General features: G+C 36.4%; 2 protein-coding genes and 1 non-coding gene across 3 annotated transcripts; 1 reads left to right on the top strand and 2 right to left on the bottom strand.

Moving 5' to 3' along the window:
* Nucleotides 1–8,264: 8,264 nt before the first annotated feature.
* On the top strand, nt 8,265–12,550 carry LOC130730440 (cation/H(+) antiporter 20-like). The gene is made up of 5 exons (XM_057582450.1): nt 8,265–8,518; nt 9,306–9,822; nt 10,390–10,898; nt 10,981–11,868; nt 11,964–12,550. The coding sequence occupies exons 1-5, from the start codon at nt 8,354–8,356 to the stop codon at nt 12,345–12,347; spliced, it is 2,463 nt and encodes an 820-aa protein (XP_057438433.1). The 5' UTR covers nt 8,265–8,353; the 3' UTR covers nt 12,348–12,550.
* Nucleotides 12,551–12,797: 247 nt separating this feature from the next.
* On the bottom strand, nt 12,798–17,054 carry LOC130730441 (ADP-ribosylation factor GTPase-activating protein AGD7-like). The gene is made up of 4 exons (XM_057582451.1): nt 16,117–17,054; nt 15,966–16,022; nt 14,189–14,759; nt 12,798–13,218 (listed from the first exon to the last, which is right to left on the bottom strand). The coding sequence occupies exons 1-3, from the start codon at nt 16,879–16,881 to the stop codon at nt 14,190–14,192; spliced, it is 1,392 nt and encodes a 463-aa protein (XP_057438434.1). The 5' UTR covers nt 16,882–17,054; the 3' UTR covers nt 12,798–13,218; nt 14,189.
* A 1,243-nt stretch (nt 17,055–18,297) lies between these two features.
* Nucleotides 18,298–18,369, bottom strand: TRNAC-GCA (transfer RNA cysteine (anticodon GCA)). The gene has a single exon. It is a non-coding gene; the product is annotated as a tRNA-Cys (tRNA).
* Between the last annotated feature and the right edge of the window lie 2,479 nt (nt 18,370–20,848).

Genomic DNA, 20,848 nt, shown 5'->3' with positions numbered 1-20,848 from the left:
TTTCTCTGTCAATCTCTCTTTCTCCCCTTTTTCATTCTGGTTCCAATTGCAAGTTTGTTCTGGTGACAGATACTTAGTGGACTTGATGCTGGTGTGATGGGACATGGTATGTAAGGGAAGAAAATGATTGTTGGATTGTTTAACTTGCTGGATGTGGGGTGGGTTTCTGGGTGGTAGTGGTTGGGTTTGTTGAAGGTGAAGATGAAAGATGAAAGATTGATTAATTTGGTTTCTGAGTTTTAATTGGATGATGAAGATGAATATTTTAATTAAGTTTTCATTAATTAAACTTTTTTTTGTTAATTTTAATTGGAAAAAAATAAAAATCCAAAAACTTTATTTTGCTGATGTGTAGATTTTTTATTTTCCACGTCAGCTTCATTAATACAGTCAACGTTACACTTAATCACTCGCCGGAGCTCGGAGCTCCGGCGAGGACTGGCTCCATACGTTTTTAAAAAAGACGGATTTAATTCACAAATTTTTCCGGTCAGGGACCTGGTTCAGACGGCGGCACAAAGACAGGGACTAATATGAGGATTAAGCCATGAAATTAAACTTCTGCAAATCAGCTCCCAAACACTAACAATTGTAATCCTGAAAATGTTATTAACTCCACAAAATGTTAAGCATTGGGAGGAAAGATAAAAATAAAACACAAAAAAAAAACTTTTCATGAAGGTAAATTAAGAATAATACTGTAATAAGATGTTAACAAAATAGCAAGAAGAGTCCAAAGGCAAATTATTCATAGGCTGCTTGTTAATGAGAACCTTTCAAATAGATTTATTTGATTCATGTGCCATTTTCATCTGGTGATAAGGTCATTGGAATCACAAAGTTTATTTTTGTAACACATTCACATAAATAACTAAAAAGATAAAAATATGTAGCAATGATAGCCTTGTACCCACAGTAACACATTTAAAAGGAGAACATAATATTATTAAGGTATCACTTTTTTCCAATTCGACAAAATACAATAAATTGCAAAGTCAATCTCCAGTATCATGGATATGGCTAAAATAACCTGATCTGAAGATGTAAGATCAATCAAATTAATTGGGGGACCATAAAAAGTAAAAATGCACCATGAAAAATTCACTGAAGTAATTCAAACCTAATTAGAAGAACACATCAGAGAGGTTAAAGGTTGAAACTATCAAGGCTGGCCACATCTCCAACACAAATTTTATGTCATAAAACTGGTATGTTTTCCTTCCATTGCAATATTGTATCCAAAGCATTTAACCATGTAAGAATATTGTTCAATCATGTAATGCTTCCAGACAGAAAAAGAATGAATAATTATAGAGCGCATAACACATATAGCTAGCTATGGCAGCTATAATCTATAACATAATAGGTCGAAGCATCCAAAATAGGAACTAATAGAACCAATCACAGATTTCAAAAGGCACATCATTTCCTAAAGGGTTGTAAACATTGTGGTTGCTCAATAATGTCAAACTGAGCTTTTAAAACCAAAAAAAAGGTAAACAAATTCTAGTGAAATGAATTTTATACCTTCAAACCTTCAAAGTAATTTTTTCTAGAAGCAAAGCCTGATGCATACTTGAGCCAAGCAGAAAAACCAGTGAAAATAAAGAAGAAAGAAATCTTTAGTTAAGTTAGCAAGATTTTTTTCTTCAACAATAGAAAACAATTTGGAAACTGGAAAGGTAAGTCATTCAGTGTGATGAACTTGTCATTTCCATCTGCTTCTAAGTTGATGAGAGTGTTTGAAAGCATAGTTAAGTACTATGCTTCCATTCAATCATTTTAGTACAAAATTCTCAACCAAAACATAACATCCAAATTTCTTTCATCCAATAATCAAGAGTGGAATGATGTGATGGGATTAGGGTCGAAGGAAGATAGAAGAGAATGGAGATCAGAGAAAAGATGAAGAAGGAGGAGGAGAAAGAGGGTTCTGGATATTTTAAAAACTATCGAGGAGGAAGACAACTTCTTTTAGAGTTGTCTGATATGAACTGTTTAATTTCTGATTTACTTATCATATCTCATCTAAATCCATAGTAAAATTCAGATAGCAAGAACTCTATCTTGTACTTGCCACTTGAGAGCTTCCATCTATGATCTCTTTCTGAATCAAACAAAAATAAAAATAAAAATAAAAATACTTTATGACGGCTAATTATAAATAAATAAATAAAAATAAAAAGAGTAACAACTTGGAATAAAAATGAAAATATATCATTTATAGATAGAAATCCAAAAGGTGCACAATACAACCTCAAGAAAATATCATAACATCATAGCTTAAACATTTAAGAAAACAATTGCATACTTATGAAAGAGAGATGTAATAACCAAGAGACTTAACCTTATTCAATAATAATGTGTTCCTGTGACATTGTGAAGAGGGAACGCAAAGAATGTGTTCCTGTGAAATCATAACAAAACTCAATGCACAGTAGGTCTCACATATGTATTTCAAGTACCATAAATCTAAAACCAAACTGAAAGAAAACCAAAATTTAAAATGGAGGCGATTTAAAAGGATGGGGCGGCTGGGCTTGGGTCTTGAGGAGTCGGAGAAAGGAGGAGGTGAGTTATTGGCATGGGGAAGCTGGGCGACGGAGGAGATGAATAAAGCTGGTTGAAGAAGGAATTTCTCATTTCTCATGGCAGATGTGAAGACGAAGAAGAGAGAGATGCTTCTAAATCCTCATGGGAGAAACTAATTGTTGCTCGAATAATTAGATTGGGTGACTGGAGATAGTATAGTAGGTTGTGTGAGAATTAAATGCGCGGGCAATTCCTTCCAATAGCAATTCGCAGATGATTTTGGTTCAGCATGGAACACTCCATTTTTGCCAATTTAATAAACCTGTAGTTTAATTTCTAAAATATGCGTGCTATACTTTTGGCTTTTCAAGGATTTGACTCCATTAAAAATAATTCAAAATGAAAATCAGTTCTTGAAACTGATGAAAAACAGATTAGTAGATAATTAATGCAGCGTTATTTTAATTGTCAAGAATAAATAAATAGGATAGAGAAATTGCCTTTAATTGAAATCAGTTTTCAAATATAGGGAATAGGAAATTTGAAAGGTTACATGAAGAGAGAGAGAGCTGCGAAATTTGGAGGGATAGAATCACAATTAATGATAATGGGAGACAACTATTATTGGAATTTAATAAAATATGAAAATGTAGAAAATAGGAGAAGATGACATATGGATAATTTTGAAGGGAAACAATATGAGAGTGTCACCTAGGAATTCCACTACATACATCAACCAATGTGAGTTGAAGGATTGCTGGGGTGGATTTAATGAAAGGAGATAGTGGGAGAGAGAAAAAAAAGGAAGTTAATGGGAGAGAGAAGAGAGAAGAGTGATTGAATAAAATATTTAGAAATAATGGCTTAGTGACACGTGACACGTTATGGTTCAAAGTTAGGGGAATAAAATATTGCAAAATATTCTCGAGCTGAGGTTTTTTATAATGACATGCTTAGAATGTTACTGCTTTAATATATATATATATATATATAGATATATAGATTTGGTAGAGTAACTCAATTGGAAATGATTGTAATTACAAGACGAACTCTTTTGTGTACACTTTGATTTGTTAGCATTTCATTTTTACCCATACACATAAATGTGTCTCTCAATATCCACCAATTAATAAAACTCACATGTCCATTCTTGTGTTTCTTGCACTGTTTTAGTCTTACATCTTAGCATTGCTATAACTTGATCATTAACCTTATCTACTAATTGCTAGAGTTAATCAGTTGAGGAATCAACTAATTTCAGCCTAATTTTCTCAGCTATTTCAAGCTCAATCGGCCCAAATCAATTTTGGGGCCGAGGCTTGTGTTTAGTCCATTTTCACATAATTTGCCAATTCATTTAGTTCCATGAGTTATGGTTCGTAAGTTTGGAGGCGGCAATGGTTCTCAGGTCCAATACTCCATGTAAAAATCTCATACACCAAACTAATTTCCAACTATGATTGATGGCAAGAAGCCTGAAATTCTGCAAAAGTAATATTCGTGTATGTAAAATGCTAACAACACTATTTTCACTCTAATTAATTAATTAAAATTCAAGAGAAATCCACTAAATATATACAAATCACATATTTCAACCAATATAATGAGAAAGTTGAAAACAGTGTATATAAGACCTGAATCTACAGCTGTTTCTACTTCATAGGACTAGTTTTTAATACTAATCCAAATGCCTATTTATGCATATACTAAAGGCTTAATTCCACTTTGGGCCCCTGATGTTTCAGAAATGAGCGATCGGGGTCCCCCGTGTTTAAACGTAGCGGTCAGACACCTCAACGTTTCAAAAACGTGCGATCCAGCCCCTTCTGTTAAGCTCCGTTAGTTGACCAAACGGAGGCCCTTTCATTAATTGACGTGGATTTTCTTTTTTAGTTTAACATTAAATTTTCCCAAACGCATTCCCCCCCCTCCCCCACCAAATCAGAAACACGCGATTTCGTAGAAGAAGAAGAGAAGGGGAGAAGAAGAAGAGAAGGGGAGAAGGGGAGAAGAAGAAGCTCGAAGAAGAAGGAGAAAGGAAGAGAAGGAATTCCCCCAAAATTTCCCTACCCAGAAAACTGATTCCATAAAACAAAAATCCCTAACCCCATGCCCAAATCTGCTTGACTCCCACCACCAAAATCCCTAATCCAATCTTCTTCTGGACGATGCCAGCGAGGTCAAGACGGTGACGGGGAGTCGGGCTCACGAAAGGGAAGAGTTCCGGGGAGCTGAAGGCGAAGGAGAAACCATCGCGTGCGATGGGCAAGGCATTCGTCATGAAGGCGTTGAAGGAGGACCTGAAGGTGAAGGACGAGGTGCTCCTCTTGTTGGACGGTGACAGGGACTTCACGAGGGCGTGGGTTTGGAGGTGATGGGGTTTGGTTGTGACGGTGGTTGGTGGGATGGAAGAGGAGGAGGAAGAAGAGGAGAGTGGGTTGGTGGTGCGGTAGTTGTGGTGGTGCGATGGAAGAGGAGTAGGAGGTAGAAGAATTGGTGGTGCACTAGTGGTGGTGGTGCGGCCTCGTCGGCGCCCCATCCAGCTTCGCCGCCGACCATCTTCCCAGATCTGAAAGTTTTTCCCTTCCCAAATCTCCTATTTTCCCTCTTCACTATTTTCCCTTCCCACCATCTCCTACTCCTTCATCTTCATCATGAAGCTTTTCCAGAATTTATCATCATCATAATTTTTCTCTTCCAAATCATCACATCATCTCCTACTCCTTCATCTCCGATCCTCCTCCTTCTTCTTCTTCTCCAACTCATCATCATCACACAATCTTTCCCTGCACATTTCCTCTCTGGCCTGCAAATTAACACAGCAAATGAAGATTGTGCATTTGTTGAAGAAGAAGAAGCAATTGATATGAAATTGGGAATGGGTCAGATTGGATTAGGGTTCAAATTGGGGTTAAATTAAGGTTGAAAGGGATTTAGGTTAATTTACCAAAATTAAAAAAAATTATTATCATGTTTTAATATGTTTTATTAGAAAAATGAATTTTTTTATTAATTAAAGGGTCCCACGTCAGCATTTCCGTTTGGTCAACTAACGGAAGTGGACGGAAAGGCCCAAAGTTAACGTTTCTGTAACGTTAGGGGCCCTGACCGCACGTTTTAAACACGGGGGGTGTCAATCGCACATTTTGAAAACATCAGGGGCTCAAAGTGGAATTAAGCCTATACTAAACTAAATGGCGGAATGCCCGAATCTCGTGATTTGTCTTTTCCCTCCATATTTGTTTATGAAATTGGTATTGTTGCTTTAGTCTGTTGAGAATATTGGATCAGTGGAGTTGGATATCCATTTAAAATATTGTTAGTGCTATTTTGTAATATTTGATATATATAGATTTGCTTTGATGCTTTTCTTAGTGATTAGTCCATATCAGCTAATATTAAGGTGCATGAATGTAATTCTAGCACTTGTGATCATGACCCCTTTACAGGGCCGGTCCCGACATTTTGGAGGTTTTGGGCAAATAATAAAAATGGACCCTTAATAATTTTTTTTAAAAAACATTATCTATTTAAAATGTAATAAAAATTAAATGCTATATAATGTTAACATATAATAATTCAAAAACGGTTTCAATAACCAAACCAACTGGTGGTTCAATGGTTAAGCTTGTTGTCGACTTTCATGAAGTCCTGGTTCAAATCCCACCAGCAGTAATTTTTTGAAAATAATTTATATTTTGGATAAATGTCTCAAAAGTAGGCCCAATAAGTAAATTAAATAAAATAGGCCCAATAAATGACCCATTGCAACGAATAAAATATAAGTTGACAAAAAAAACGAAATTTCTTTGGAAAACGAAAAATATTTTTGGGACCCCTTCTTTTTGGAAGCCCTAGACTGTGGGCCTGCCTGCACAGGCCCAGGACCGGCCCTGGCCCTTCAAAATTTCAAGTGTTATATATATTTGCAATAGAAAATAATGCTGCACCCGGATTTTGGCACCAAAATAAAATAGTTATTTTGCTTAATTTGGTTGGTTGTGAGCTGATGGATTAGCTACTAATTAGTGGATTAGAACTTTCTAAATATGAAATTTTAAATAGCTAAATCACAATGTACTTAACATTGGCTTCTTGTTGTCAAACAAAAAAAGACATCGGCTTTAGTTGATAGTTTACGCAATTGATTTTTGCTAATCAGCTGCTAGATGATAAATCTCCTTTGAATCACAGTCTCTCAATGCCCTTCTTGTTACCACACTAACAAGAAATGAAATATCATGGCGAGTAACAGTGATGTAACTCAATTTTCCAACTAATTTCCTATATTTTTCCATATCTGGGAGTACGTGGCTCCCTCTGAGCTAGCATAAGTTTGGAATTCCATAGGAGTGTTAAATGGCTTCCCATTTTACAAACATATCTCCTCCAAAATATCCATAACATGTTTTCTATGTGAAATCATAATCTCTTGTTTGGATTGTGCAACTATATACCTAAGACATTACGAAGTCTACCATGGTCTTTTGTCTAGAATTGATGACAAATGTGTTGTTTACTTGTGTGATTCCATGATGATAATGCCATCATAGTCAAGTAAATACACCTAGCACCTGAGTGATGATAAAATACACCTAGGAGGAGTTGGGTGCGTCGTCATCGACGCCGCTGAAATCGGAACTTCTATCCCACTTCATTTGAATTCTCTTTGGCTTCGCGTTGATCAATATCAAAAATCGCCTCCAACCCCAATACTAGACATTGAAAACATAAGATTCAAGCAGATTAGTTGGATTGGAACTTACACACCAACAACCCTTCAACTGCCTCCGAATCAGATTCTGGAAAAACCAAATCTAGCTAGCCGCTCTTCCCCAAAAAACTCACTCTCTTAGCTTTTACCTCCAAACTTTCTGCAGACAGCATTAGAATTATATTCTAGTAACGCAATATTCCTGGTGTATAACAATATAATGTATAAAAAATACCCATTGCCGGAATCGAATATCACCTTTACTTTACATTTAAAGTGATATATTGATCACTTTGACCATTTTTCGTTTAGGAAAATAAAACAAATATATGTTCCAAATCCAATTCAAGTATCATGTTATTCTTCAAAATGATATGTGAAGGCTTCATTGGGTTAGTCTCCACTCTCCACTAACAAGTAATGCAACGTTATGATTTGTCTCCACTCTCCTCCAATTTGATTAGTGCATACTTTTTCCTTGATGTTGATAATTGGCTCAATGATACGCCATAAATGTGGAAAAAATTTAGAGTGGAGTGAATATATGGATGTAGAGTCGATTGCTTAAAATAATATTACAAGAAAATGGGAATAATACGACAAAACGTGAACGTTGAACTCGGGCAACTGTTTAGTTTACACTTTTTTTTCATACATTTTAACGATAAATTAAATGACTCTAAGTTTGCATGTTTTATTTCATATCTCTTTCTTCTTCTAATTGAAATATTATGTGCGTCTCTTCTTAAAGTAAATAGAAAAGAAAGTAAGTTAAAATGTATTAAAATAATAGGTGAATTACAAAATAAAACCGACCACTATCGGATACCACCTTTTTTATGATGGTTGGTGACTGTCACACAGTGTCTTGGCAGTCAAAAACCTCGATAAAAATGAAGTGTCCAATAATGATTGATTATATGTCGCGGTATATGTGTTGAGACTGATTATATTATGATATTATCAACCTTCTTTTTCTCCCCCTGTTGCTCTATAAAAACCCTATTCCTCCAAGACTATCATAACAAGATTTCAACTTGATCACTCATAGTTGTCCTGCTTCCATTTCATACAGCATCAAACTCTTAGAAATCTTTTATCCACACGATGCACAACACAACATCGTCTGATGGAGCCTGGCAGGGCGATAATCCTTTGAACCACCCTCTTCCACTCTTAATCATTCAAATCACTTTAGTCCTTTTCATCAGCCGCATCCTTTCCTTCTTCCTCAAACCCCTTCGTCAACCCAAAGTTGTTGCCGAAATCATTGTAAGTCCCCATAGATAGTACCAATAAAACTAAACTTGGATTAAGTTCCTTAATTATATGCCTAGTTTTCAAATATGTAATTCTTTTCAATAATAAGCAGTCTTTTGTGTTTTAAAATTGAGTTAGATACATTCACACTTTTATCTCTTTTCTCTTTGCCCTATTCTCACTTAAATTGTGTCTAACATTTCAAAATTGAGCAATAAGAAATTAACACCTCATCTAAATCATGCACAATTTACTTTGGGGGTTAAATTATCGTAGATAACTCAATAATATCATTAATTTCACATGTCAAAATGTTATTGGGCACCCAATAATAGAGTAACTTTACTAAATATTTATTTAGAGTGATTTAAACAACTCAAATGGGAATGCCTCACCCGTTTGTATACCTTGTAAACATAATATATTCTTTACCATGTGAAATAAAGTTTAGAGTTTTGATATATTCATACTACACTTTCTATTATATCTCATTTTTGCTTTTTTTTTTCTAGCTCAATGCATTTTTTTATCACATCACATCATATCACTCATTTTTCTCTATTCTCTTCATATTTAATCAAGGTGAAAGTGTAATTGATACCTGAACATAACATTTTCCTTATAATTGTCTTTAATTTTCTAATCATATATAGCTTCTTTACCTTTGTTTCATCTTTGTTCTGATCTCTATGTAATGGGTTGGAGCACTCTTGTCATCTTAGTAGTTCACTTTGTTTATAAAAAAATGTTAGTCAGAAATTCAGAATATATAACATGGTTTAATTATGCAAATTGTCAGGGTGGAATTTTGCTAGGACCTTCTGGTATTGGGCGCAACAAGACTTTCATGAACACAGTGTTCCCTTCATGGAGCACTCCCATTCTTGAATCAGTAGCCAGCATTGGCCTCATCTTCTACCTCTTCCTAGTGGGAGTCGAGCTCGACCTCCGCACCATCGGCCGCAGCGGCAGGCAAGCCTTCAACATAGCCGCCGCGGGAATATCCCTCCCCTTTATCTTCGCCATTGGAGTCACCTTCCTCCTCCAACGCGCCATCCGTACCGAGACCAACGTGGAGGTTGGATACATCCAGCTCTTCATCTTCTTAGGTGTCTCTCTCTCCATCACCGCCTTCCCTGTCCTCGCACGCATCCTAGCAGAGCTCAAGCTGCTCACAACACACGTCGGAGAAACCGCCATGGCCGCTGCAGCCTTCAACGATGTCGCCGCGTGGGTTTTGTTAGCACTTGCGGTGGCCTTAGCTGGTGGCGGACACAAAAACAGTGTCCTCACATCAATACTGGTGCTCTTCTCAGGTAGATAGGCACAGAACTAGATACATGGAAAATGGGAAAACTCTTCCATCATTTTTAATTGTGATTGCTTAATATAATATATTCCATGCAATAACACATAATAATAATTTTTAAAATTTGCGATTTAGATTAATAAGAAGACAACCTCTAAATTAAAGAAAAGTATGAGAGCTATCCAACAAATTTTCTTTAATTTGGGCTTTAGAATTTGAGAAATGGTATATTAATATTTGTATAGTGTAGACACGCACCAAACACTTAGAATGAAAAAACAAAAAGTAATTAATGTGATATATGTAAAAATAAAGATAGAAAAAATTAAATGACGTGTCTGATAATGTTGGCATCTGATAATGTTGGCATCATTTGTATGTTTGAGTAGGTACGGTTATAATTTTCACAATGTATTCTTCAATTAGTCATTGTTGAGTTTATCATGTTACATAAATATATGTATGTTTACTTCTCTTTAATCTTTTTCTTTCTCTCAATCATGTCTACACTCCTCAGGTGTCTACCAAAAATTTTCTATCCATTTATATTTTTTGGTTGCATTTATGCTCTCAGGAGTTGCTTTTGTTGCATTCATGATGTTAGCGGTTCGACCGATGATGGATCGTGTTGCGCAGCGGTGTTCACGGGAGGAGTATGACGTGATTGACGAAATGTACATTTGTTTGACGCTTGCTGGGGTGATGTTGTGTGCGTTTGTGACAGATTTAATAGGGATACACTCAATTTTCGGGGCGTTTGTTTTTGGGCTGACTATACCGCAAGGGGGTGAGTTTGCAAGTAGGGTAACAAAGAGGATTGAGGATTTTGTTTCGACATTGTTGCTTCCTCTGTATTTCGCATCGAGTGGGTTGAAAACGGACGTGGCTAAGTTGCACGGTGTAGTGGCATGGGGGCTACTCTTGGTGGTTATAGCAACAGCGTGCGTTGGGAAGATTTTGGGGACATTTGCGGTAGCGATGATGTGCACAATTCCGGTGAGGGAGTCGTTGACACTTGGAGTTTTGATGAATACTAAAGGCTTGGTTGAGCTTATCGTTCTCAATATTGGCAAAGAAAAGAAGGTAAAGTTTGCTTCTCCTTTTGATTAATAACAGTGTTTGTTTTCTCTTGTGTCATATACAATGTACTACCATGGTTAAGCAGGTCCTCAACGACGAGATGTTTACAATCCTAGTGCTCATGGCTCTCTTTACCACCTTCATCACAACTCCAGCAGTGGCTGCAATATATAAACCTTCTCGTTCTGCTAATTCCCTCATCCACCTTCGCAGGATGCCAAAACCACCACCACTGACAGACACAGAAGAGAAGCTTCGCATTCTTGCATGCATCCATGGAACTGGAAACATTCCCTCACTCATCAGCTTCATCGAACCGGTTCGAGCCACCACCACTTCCAAGCTCAAACTCTACGTTATGCAGCTCACTGAACTCACTGACAGCTCATCCTCCATCTTAATGGTCCTACGCAGTCGAAAGAGTGGTTTCCCCTTCATCAACCGATTCCAAAGAAACACAACGCATGAGCAAATTGCCACTGCATTCCAAGCTTATGGCCATGTGGGGCAAGTCACAGTGCATCACTTGACATCCATCTCATCATTGGCTACAATCCATGAAGACATATGCCATGTTGCAAAGGAGAAATGTGTCGCAATGATCTTATTGCCCTTTCACAAAAGGTGGAGAGGGGAAGATGAAGAAACAGTTGAAAACATAGGGCAGGGATGGAGAGAAGTCAATCAGAGGGTGCTTCAAAATGCACCTTGCTCTGTTGCAGTACTTGTTAATCGCGGTGTGGGGAGAAGATACCAACAAGGAGCAGTGACTAATGTTTCTTCAGGGAAGAGGGTGTGCATGATTTTCATTGGTGGGCCGGATGATCGTAAGGCTTTGGAGTTGGGAAGTAGGATGGCAGAGCATCCAGCAATTAGGTTGTCTCTTGTGAGATTCACTTCAGACAGGGAAGCAAAGGAAGAGGGACAAAACTGCAACTCATCAACATCAGCTAACAATTGGGAAGAAGAGAAGGTATGTTGCTTCAGCTAAAAACTAGAAACATCATATGAATGGCTTTGATCCATGGCCAACAACTACCATTCTCACTAATTTGAATGCATATGCAGATGTTGGATGAAGTGGCAATAAGCGAGTTCAAAACTAAATGGCTAGGTGCAGTGGAGTACATTGAAAAGGACACATGCAACATAGCAGAGGAGGTGGTGACAATTGGGAAGGGTAAGGAGTACGAGTTCATAATTGTGGGGAAGGGGCAACAGATTCTTGAGTCAACCATGATGCTAAACATACAGGATTCTCGTCTGGAACATGCTGAGCTAGGGCCTGTTGGAGATCTGTTAACTTCATCAGGTCAAGGCATTACGAGTTCAGTGCTAGTTATACAGGATCATCATTTGAAAAATTCAAACGAAACTACAATCAGAGAGACAGCAAGTGCCAATAGTACTGTGATTAACACTACTATATCAGAAATTGAATCATCCGTATAAAATGATGTCAATATGTGTGAGCAATCAGACCAGCACAGAATAAGGTTACATATGTGCAAAAATAAACCCCCATTTTGGGTGATGTATGTAGGTGGATGGTTCATGTATCTATATAGCAATGGCCTTGTGTTTAAAAATATGCAGATCATGCACTCTGGTCGATATAATCAAATAACCACTACCAAATCCCCCTCCTTCAAACACACTCCAGGCTATCTGATAATATTAGCAATTTAGCAAGCATATAAGTATTACCCCACCTCCAAAAATCAGATCTATGTAGTGCAATGAAGTATTATGTTATTCTGGATGGTTTGTGCTTTACACAGCACAAGATTGAAATGTTCCTCCTAATAACAGTGATACTAAGGATAATGACTAATTATGGGAAATAACAATGAAATAACCACGTGTTCAAACTGGAGCAAGTAAAACTACCAAGAAGACGAATTAAGTAGCTGCAATTTCAATACAATTATCAAATTTTCATGACACAATAATGTTTCAACACACTTCAAGGTAGCAGTTATCTTAAATTAGGGCAATTTGCCCTTCCTTTGGACACTTGTACATGTAAAACTACGTTTCCAACCATCCAAAAGTTCCCAAAAAATCACAAACAAAATTACATAAGGGGAGGATAGGAAAATGATGAAAAATAAAGACTTGCTGACAAAACAATAACCTGAAAAAAAAAAAATCTTCCTGCACATAATGGAGGGAGGTGGGGCATGATTTTAATAGTAGACAGTCTGGACACATTCATCATGTTAAATGACACCCTTGCTTGGCCTGCAGGCCACCGGTGTAAAAGCTACTGTATTTTTGTCACTTAAGACAACTTTGACACCAACAAAAGATAGGGTCGCACCTGGTTCAAGAAGAATATCAAAGTCACATTTTAGTTCAAAGGTGTGCACTAAAAATGAAGGCTAAAACACCAAAAAAGAAGACATCAAAATTAGGTGTTCCATCAATTTAATCCAAAACGAAATAATATGGTAACAGTTTGTTTTCTTCATGATATTGTTCTCTTAATATATCTTATTATTTTAATGGTGTTCAGATTTGCTTCTTGATGCATATTATATTGTTTATTTACTGCTTCCTTCAAAACAGAGCAAAACAGAATCCAATTCAACCCAAACTCATCTACATTAGATTGGATTAAATAAAGAGGAGTGCTAGCAAACACTCTTTTGAACGCACTCTTCCCACATGCTTCTTATGATTGGGTTGTTCACGAAAAAGTCAACACACTTAACTCAATTTTTTAAAAAATGTAGACTTTTTTAAAAATAGCCCAATCACATAAATTGTGTTAAAGAGTGTGTTGCTAGCATTTTTCTTAAACCAAGTTTGAATTGAAAACCAAATTGATTGGGTACTATTAGAATAAGAAAATCAATGGGGGATGAATTAGATAGTTTTCCATCTTAAAATCGACGAAATCCAATTGACGAGCACCTCTAAAAAACAGATAATGATTTCCATCCTCAAGATGCTGACTACTTAACATGCAAAACATCCCCCCCCCTCTTTTTCTTCCACAACAGACCAACAAGAAGCACACATTACAAATTCAACAAGTTCTATAGTCATGCAGGTTAAAATTATAAATTGTAAGGCCATATAGGAGATTTAACAAAATCTAAGCCATTTACAAATATGCCCCAATTTTTCTAATGGCACAGGATGAAGATTTCAAGTCATGTAAAGAATGTGTTCAAGTAAATGAAAGACAGTACTGGACTTAAGTGTGAGCCATTCAGGTAAAATATGAAAGCTTTTAATTGTTCCTTTCTTACTATCAAAGTTTAAGTATTGTATAATTTACAAACCTTAGAGAAAGCCTCCTCCTGTCCAGCCAGAACCTGATGTTCCATTATGATCACTAGCTTTATTATCGAAGTCATCATCTTTGGCATCATCCCAGCCAGCCCAACTATCATTATTATGGGGAGATGATCCTTTAGCTGGTTCTACCTTCCTAGCATCCTTGTGGTCCCAATCATCCCAAGAACTTGAGTTGTTCCTCCCATTGGATGACTGAGGAGCTGATCCTCTAGCTGGACCTCCCTTTGTGGAATCTTTATGGTCCCAATCATCCCAAGAACTTGAGTAAGTATTAGTTTGTCCACCTGATGAAGGCTGTCCTTCTCTGATAGAAGAATTCCAACCTTTATTCTCATGATTGAACTCTTGATAAGAACCATTTCTACCATTCTCATTTCGTTGCCAGTTATCAGAATTCCCATTTGGGTTATCACTAGTGAGCTCCTCAACTTTCTGTGAAGCCAATGCCATGACCCCTTTCATTATACCCCATGTCCTTTGTCCAATCTCCGATGTCTTCTGAGAGACAATATTGACAGTTTCATTGACTTTGTAATCATAACCACCCTCCTTTACCTGAAATTATAGATATAGTTCATGAGGCAAAGAATAACTGCCAATTGCCAACAACAAAGTTGCTGGGAGAACTATGATGAGCAATAAAGTTCCATATGAAAGGAAACACACCATAGAATGAGATTTTGCAATATACATAATTTTGTCCTAAAATGATGTGCCTAACAGCTCTAAACCTTCTATGCTCATCTCCACATAAAAAAGGTAATGAAAGCTAGTAGGAAAACCCTAAAAAAATTCAAGAGGCTATAGGCAGAAAGTGTTGCTTATCATTTCCAACAATGCACATCTAGTTAGCATTTAGCAAACTTACACCCATCACAAACAAGAGTATTCCACAAAAACTTCTCCAAAAATTACATGGTCTAATTGCCTTAAATACAAAATTTCAACACCCTCAGCACTTTTGGTTATCACCAAAAATTTCATTGCCACGATATCGTATTACAGCAGCATTTTTGCCAAAAACCAGTAATCGCTTTTTCAACTCCAACAAAAAACCAATATTTTATTCATAAAGCACCCATGATGCATATTGACAGAGCAAACTCCACTTTATATCCGGGCATCCAGCATGAAAGTTCTCTATATTCAAATCTAAAATTGGGTCTGCAAATATAGTGTGTGTTTGGAAACCCTTCTACAATTGATTCTGAAGTCATAATCAGTTATGGAGAGAAGCTTCTGTGAGTAGTGAAAGAGAAACTGGTCCAAATATGTTAATAAACTGACTATAAACTGCAATAAATAAATAATAAGATGGATTTAAAATAAAACACTAATCAAAAGTAGAATTTGGAATCCGTTTTAGGAGAAAAAGCCCTTCCACTTTCAGAAGGACACAGCAGGTTCTTTGACACATTAGTGGCATATTTTAATTTTCCTAATACCTCATAACATGTTAGAAATGGATCAGGATCTTCTCAATTGTAAACTCTCAAGTTGAAATTTTGCGTTCATATGTATTAACTAGGTGAATTCGTTGAATATTTATGAAGAAATAGACAGACACAATGTTTCAATTGACAATGTCAATTCAATTGAGAGGATCCTAATCCAAAACAAACGTATCCAAATGCTGCACATTAACAATACCCTGAACATGAATTCAACTCAAATCAACAAGGAGCTAGATGAAACACAAAATCCATTAACCATCTAAGCAAAACTGAACAAAAACAATCATCTCAAAGATATGCAAATTACCTTGGAAGTTAACTCTTTGGTTCCTGCCTGAACAACTAATGATAATTTACCAATTCCCTGAACACAGACACAAAACAGATAGAACATTTATCATCTCAAAGATAAATCATTTGAAAGGAAAAAGAAAACAACAGAGCTTCGAGATATTCACCTGCGAAACGACATCGAAATAATCGTTTTGAGGATTGCTGCTCCTTTGAGCAGGGGCAGGACTAGACCCAAATCCAACATACTTGCCACCCTGCGACGGCGGAAGCCCATCCGGCCTAGACTCATTCTCCGCCATCTTCCTCGCGAAGAAGCTCTCCTTGTTAGCAGCAGATGCCTCCAACTGCGTCCGCGTGTGAATATCCTCCGTCGACTTCGACCTCGACGGAACCACTCCGCCTCCACCACCAAACCCCAAAACATCTCCAGTAGACTGATTCCGCCGCATATCCCCACCGCCGCGAGATCCGACATTGTCCTCATTACCCCAATCATCCCACCCTCCGCCGCCCCCGCTGCTAGGAGCCACCGGCGGCCTCCCTGACTCCTTCACAACCGGTGGATCCCGCCAGGAACGGCCCTCGGCGATCGCCTGGATGCGGTCGCGGTAGATGGAAGCGGCATTGGAATTGTACTTGGCGACGATGTCGGTTTCCTTGGCGATGCCGTATTGGGAGAGGAAGTTGTTGAGTTTTTTGTTGCCTCCGGCTTCCATTTTCTTGATCTGGAGTTCGGACCAGGAGTCCATGGTGACGGATCGGACGAAGGAGATGTGGACACCGAGGCCGCGGTGTTTGCCGGAGCATTCGAGGCACATGAAGACGCCGTAGGAGACGGAGGCCCATTGGGGGTTTTTTTGGGAGCAGTCGACGCAGATCTTGTTGGAGGGCTCGGATTGGAGATCCCGGAGCCGCCGTGACGCCGCCATGATGAGAGGATTATACGGTGGTGGTGGTGGTGGTGGATCTTGATTGAAAATGGGAAAGGGGAAAGAGTGAATTGGGGGAGTTTTGGGTTGGAGAGGTGAATGTATCACCGACACCGTCGAAATGGTGGGTGTTGTGTTATTGGTTGCTGACTTGGCGCGCTATAATTGACATGTGAAATCTTCTCATGCTATTTCTATCGTTAGTGGTATGTTATTGTTTGGTGTGTATAAGAAAAGTGAGAGAAACAAACAGAAAAGAATGGAAAAGAGTAGAAAAATAAGATTATTTTTATGTTATTTGGTTGGAGAGAAATTAAAAAAATTTAAGTGATGTGTATTTTGATCAAATTAACAAAATGTCCTTTCAAAAAATTAGTATGGGAATATCTTTTGCGCGATTCATCTTCATATGACTTAATGAAGACTTTAGAGGAGGTTAAGAAGAGTACGACATCAAATAAGGAGGGTTACTTACTTCAAACATGTAGATCCATTCCATAAATGATCATATCACTTCCAACTTAATTATTTGTTAATTCATATTACGTTTGTATCTTGCATGTTTAATTATGCTCTATATTATTCTATGCAAGAGAGTTGGATAAAGGTTAATAAGGATGAGCTTTTTTGACATGCTCTATATTATTCTATGGAATGATGTGAGGGTTGCGGAGACATATGTAAGTACAATTATTCATGAATTAGCTTATAATTGTTATATATCGTTCTAACTTCTGATAGGACTTTTTCATTTGAGTTTAATTTCTATGTACCGACGGTATAAAGTTTTTTTACACCATCAACCAATCAGATTTCAAGGATGTGAGAAAATCTCTTATTTTATTTAATTTTATTAATTGACGTGGCACATCCTTGAAATCTGATTAGTTGACGATGTAAAAAAACTATACACCGTCGGTTTATCAAACTTTTTCTCTTTTCATTTTTATATTAAGATGAAATGGGCCCATAAGCCAAAATGTCATAGTTTCGTCGGCTACAAACTTAATTTCACCTAATGCACAAATCCGTTTTACTATTTATACATCATAATCTCATATTTTTACTCTTTAATTTCAAAGTGAATGTATGTAAATGGTAAAAAAAAATTTAAAAAAAGTGTACAAAAATGTATGACAAACCAGTATGGGCAAAGACGCAAAGTAGTTCTTAATTCTGCCAATTCAGTTGGGCTATGAGGGTATGACAAAAAAAAGGGTTCTGATTATTTGATCTTCCTGTTGTTGTTGTTGTTCTTTGACAAAAAAAACCTGTGCTGTTGGGCTCTCTTATGTGGCTGACATGAGAACGGGCCCTTCACTCATTTTGAAACTTCTGCATTACCCAAAAAAGACTGGAACTTTTGAGAAATTTGACCCAAAAAAAGGAAAAAATAAAGAGAAAAAGAGGAAAAAAAGGGCCCAACCGGGTTCGAACCGGTGACCTCTTGATCTGCAGTCAAATGCTCTACCACTGAGCTATGGACCCGTTGATGCTAATTCAACGCAAATGTATATTAAGTATAACAACTTTACCTGTTGAACTAATAATAACTTTGAGACAATGAGACTTGACAGCCCCACAGACAATCTACTTCCAGGCCATGCTTCATTAATACATTCTGAAAGTCTTTCAGAATGAATTTTAATACTTTTTTTCTTTCATGAATATACATTTACATTAATTCCTTTTTATTATTTATTTTTTCGTGAAGTGAGTTGATAGGCTACTTTTCTTAATTAAAAATTGTCAAGTTAATTAGATATTTGAATTATAATTATTTCATAAAATTAGTGATTGAACTACGTGAAAGGTTTGAAATTATATAAAAGGATAATTTTATATATAATATTAATTTATTTACATATTAATATTTATTTTAAAAATTATTTATAGTCAATGTTTTAACATGTTTTAAATTACTTATGATAGTATTTGCAAGCACATACAGACATACAGTTAAAGTATCATTTTATCGAAGAACATGGAGATTTATGTGTATTGATGATCTTAGGATCAAACAATCAAGTTGATATGTTGACAAAGACTGAAGCTCTCCATTGCCTCATCTAGCCATTGAGGATAATTCACTATGAAGGTGTATGCGCAACACTAAATGAAATAGAGTCTATTATTTACAATGAATTATTGCAATTAGACTCCTAGTAGAAGAATTGTTATGATTATGATCTAAATAAAATCTTAACCTAGTTTACTTAATACGACTTTCTTTTATTCTTAGAGTGTGTTTGGTTAAGTTTTGAAAGAGAGTTGAGAATGATAAGCCTGCTTCCCGATGCATATTTTTCTAAACCGTTAAATTTATCTTATTAATAAAAAGGATTTTCACGTTAAAAAAATAAAATAAAAAGGACTTTCACTTTTAACACAATTTTATTACATACACACAATATATATATATATATATATATATAGAGGATGTATCTTATGAGAAAGGTAATCTTATGTGAGAAAATGCGAATAAATCACGACCGTTAGATCTAACAATCAACGGTTAAGATTAAAAGAATTTAATGGTCATGTGATTGTCACATGATCACTTAAAAAAGTCACATGACTTAATGTTTTAATCTTGACCGTTGATGGTTAGATCTAACGGTCGTGATTTATTCTCATTTTCTCACATAAGATTACCTTTCTCATAAGATACATCCTCTATATATAGGGGATGTATCATATGAGAAAGATGTTCTTATGTGAGAAAATGAGAATAAATCATGACCGTTAGATTATGTCATGAACGGTCCAGATTAAAACAATTTAATGCTCACATGATCACTTAAAAAAGTCATGTGACTTTCTTAAAAACTCACATAACTTAATGTTTTAATCTGGACCGTTCATGATTAGATCTAACGGTCATGATTTATTCTCATGTTCTCACATAAGAACACCTTTCTCACATGATACATCTCTATATATATATATATATATATATATAACACCTACTTATAAACATTATTTACACCAAGTTAAGTGCCGTGGAGGTAGATACAGACTAATTAAGTGCCGAACCATGTTAAATTGATTTTCTGTCTCTCTTTCTTTTTCTCTCCCAACAGTACTCTATCAGAGAAGAACATGGGGTATCTGTAAATTGATTAAATTCCCAATTAAGATTACATGGTTCGGTGCCTGATGTGGTTGTTTGCTGACTTCAATTGATCAACCATTGCTTGGTTCGGTGCCTGTTGTGGTTATTTGCTACTGACTTCAATTGAACCAGAAATTGGATAAATATTAATTGGAGTTCTTTATTTGGAGCAGTGCTTCTACCTAGATAATAACTATATATATATAAATTCGGATAGTAGGGTGAGAGCATTTAATATGTTCTCCAAGATCACATCCATGAACATTCAAGAATGAGTCTATAAGCAGAAAAGAAGATGTGCATATGCTGATAGATGCATTAAACGGTCTAGATTTCTGCTGGAGGGGCTGGACAAAAATGTTGGCAGGAGAGGATCCGGATCGAAAAAACTATGAAGGTAAACCCCAAAGAAAATGACTTGATAAAAAAAGTGAGTTTTGTAAATTAAAAAAGCCAAGGTAGTGAGTAAAACATTAAAAAAAACTGAAATCTCTTGAAATCATCCCTGATAATATATGAAAAAGTTATTTTATATTTTATATTACTCACTAAAAGTATAAACTTTATTTTGTATTAATTCCTAAAAATTTATATTAATATTAAAATTGATAAAGCTCCTTATAAACATTACATGAGATTTTTCTATTGCATGTAAAGATCAATTTTAGTCAAATATTTGCGAGCCTATTTGGTTTTCAGTTGGGTGAATGTGAAAACATATTCACCCAATCCAACAAGCGCATTCCGTTGGCTGAATGTGCATTGGAAACTGTGATATCAAATTTCAATGTTTCAAACGAACTTCCTAACTAAAAACCAAACCTCTGCGATTTACATCAAAGCTAACCGGTA

This window comes from Lotus japonicus, chromosome 1 (genome assembly GCF_012489685.1).
Source record: "Lotus japonicus ecotype B-129 chromosome 1, LjGifu_v1.2".
NCBI lineage: Eukaryota > Viridiplantae > Streptophyta > Magnoliopsida > Fabales > Fabaceae > Lotus > Lotus japonicus.
This window is presented reverse-complemented; position numbering and strand designations above follow the sequence as displayed.

Coding starts and splice junctions, on each gene's coding strand:
- LOC130730440 (XM_057582450.1), top strand. CDS start 8,354: ATGCACAACACAACATCGTCTGATGGAGCCTGGCAGGGCGATAATCCT. Junction 8,519..9,305: donor AAGTTGTTGCCGAAATCATT/GTAAGTCCCCAT, acceptor GCAAATTGTCAG/GGTGGAATTTTGCTAGGACC. Junction 11,869..11,963: donor ACAATTGGGAAGAAGAGAAG/GTATGTTGCTTC, acceptor ATGCATATGCAG/ATGTTGGATGAAGTGGCAAT.
- LOC130730441 (XM_057582451.1), bottom strand. CDS start 16,881: ATGGCGGCGTCACGGCGGCTCCGGGATCTCCAATCCGAGCCCTCCAAC. Junction 16,023..16,116: donor ATTTCGATGTCGTTTCGCAG/GTGAATATCTCG, acceptor GTCTGTGTTCAG/GGAATTGGTAAATTATCATT. Junction 14,760..15,965: donor CCAAAGAGTTAACTTCCAAG/GTAATTTGCATA, acceptor CTATAATTTCAG/GTAAAGGAGGGTGGTTATGA.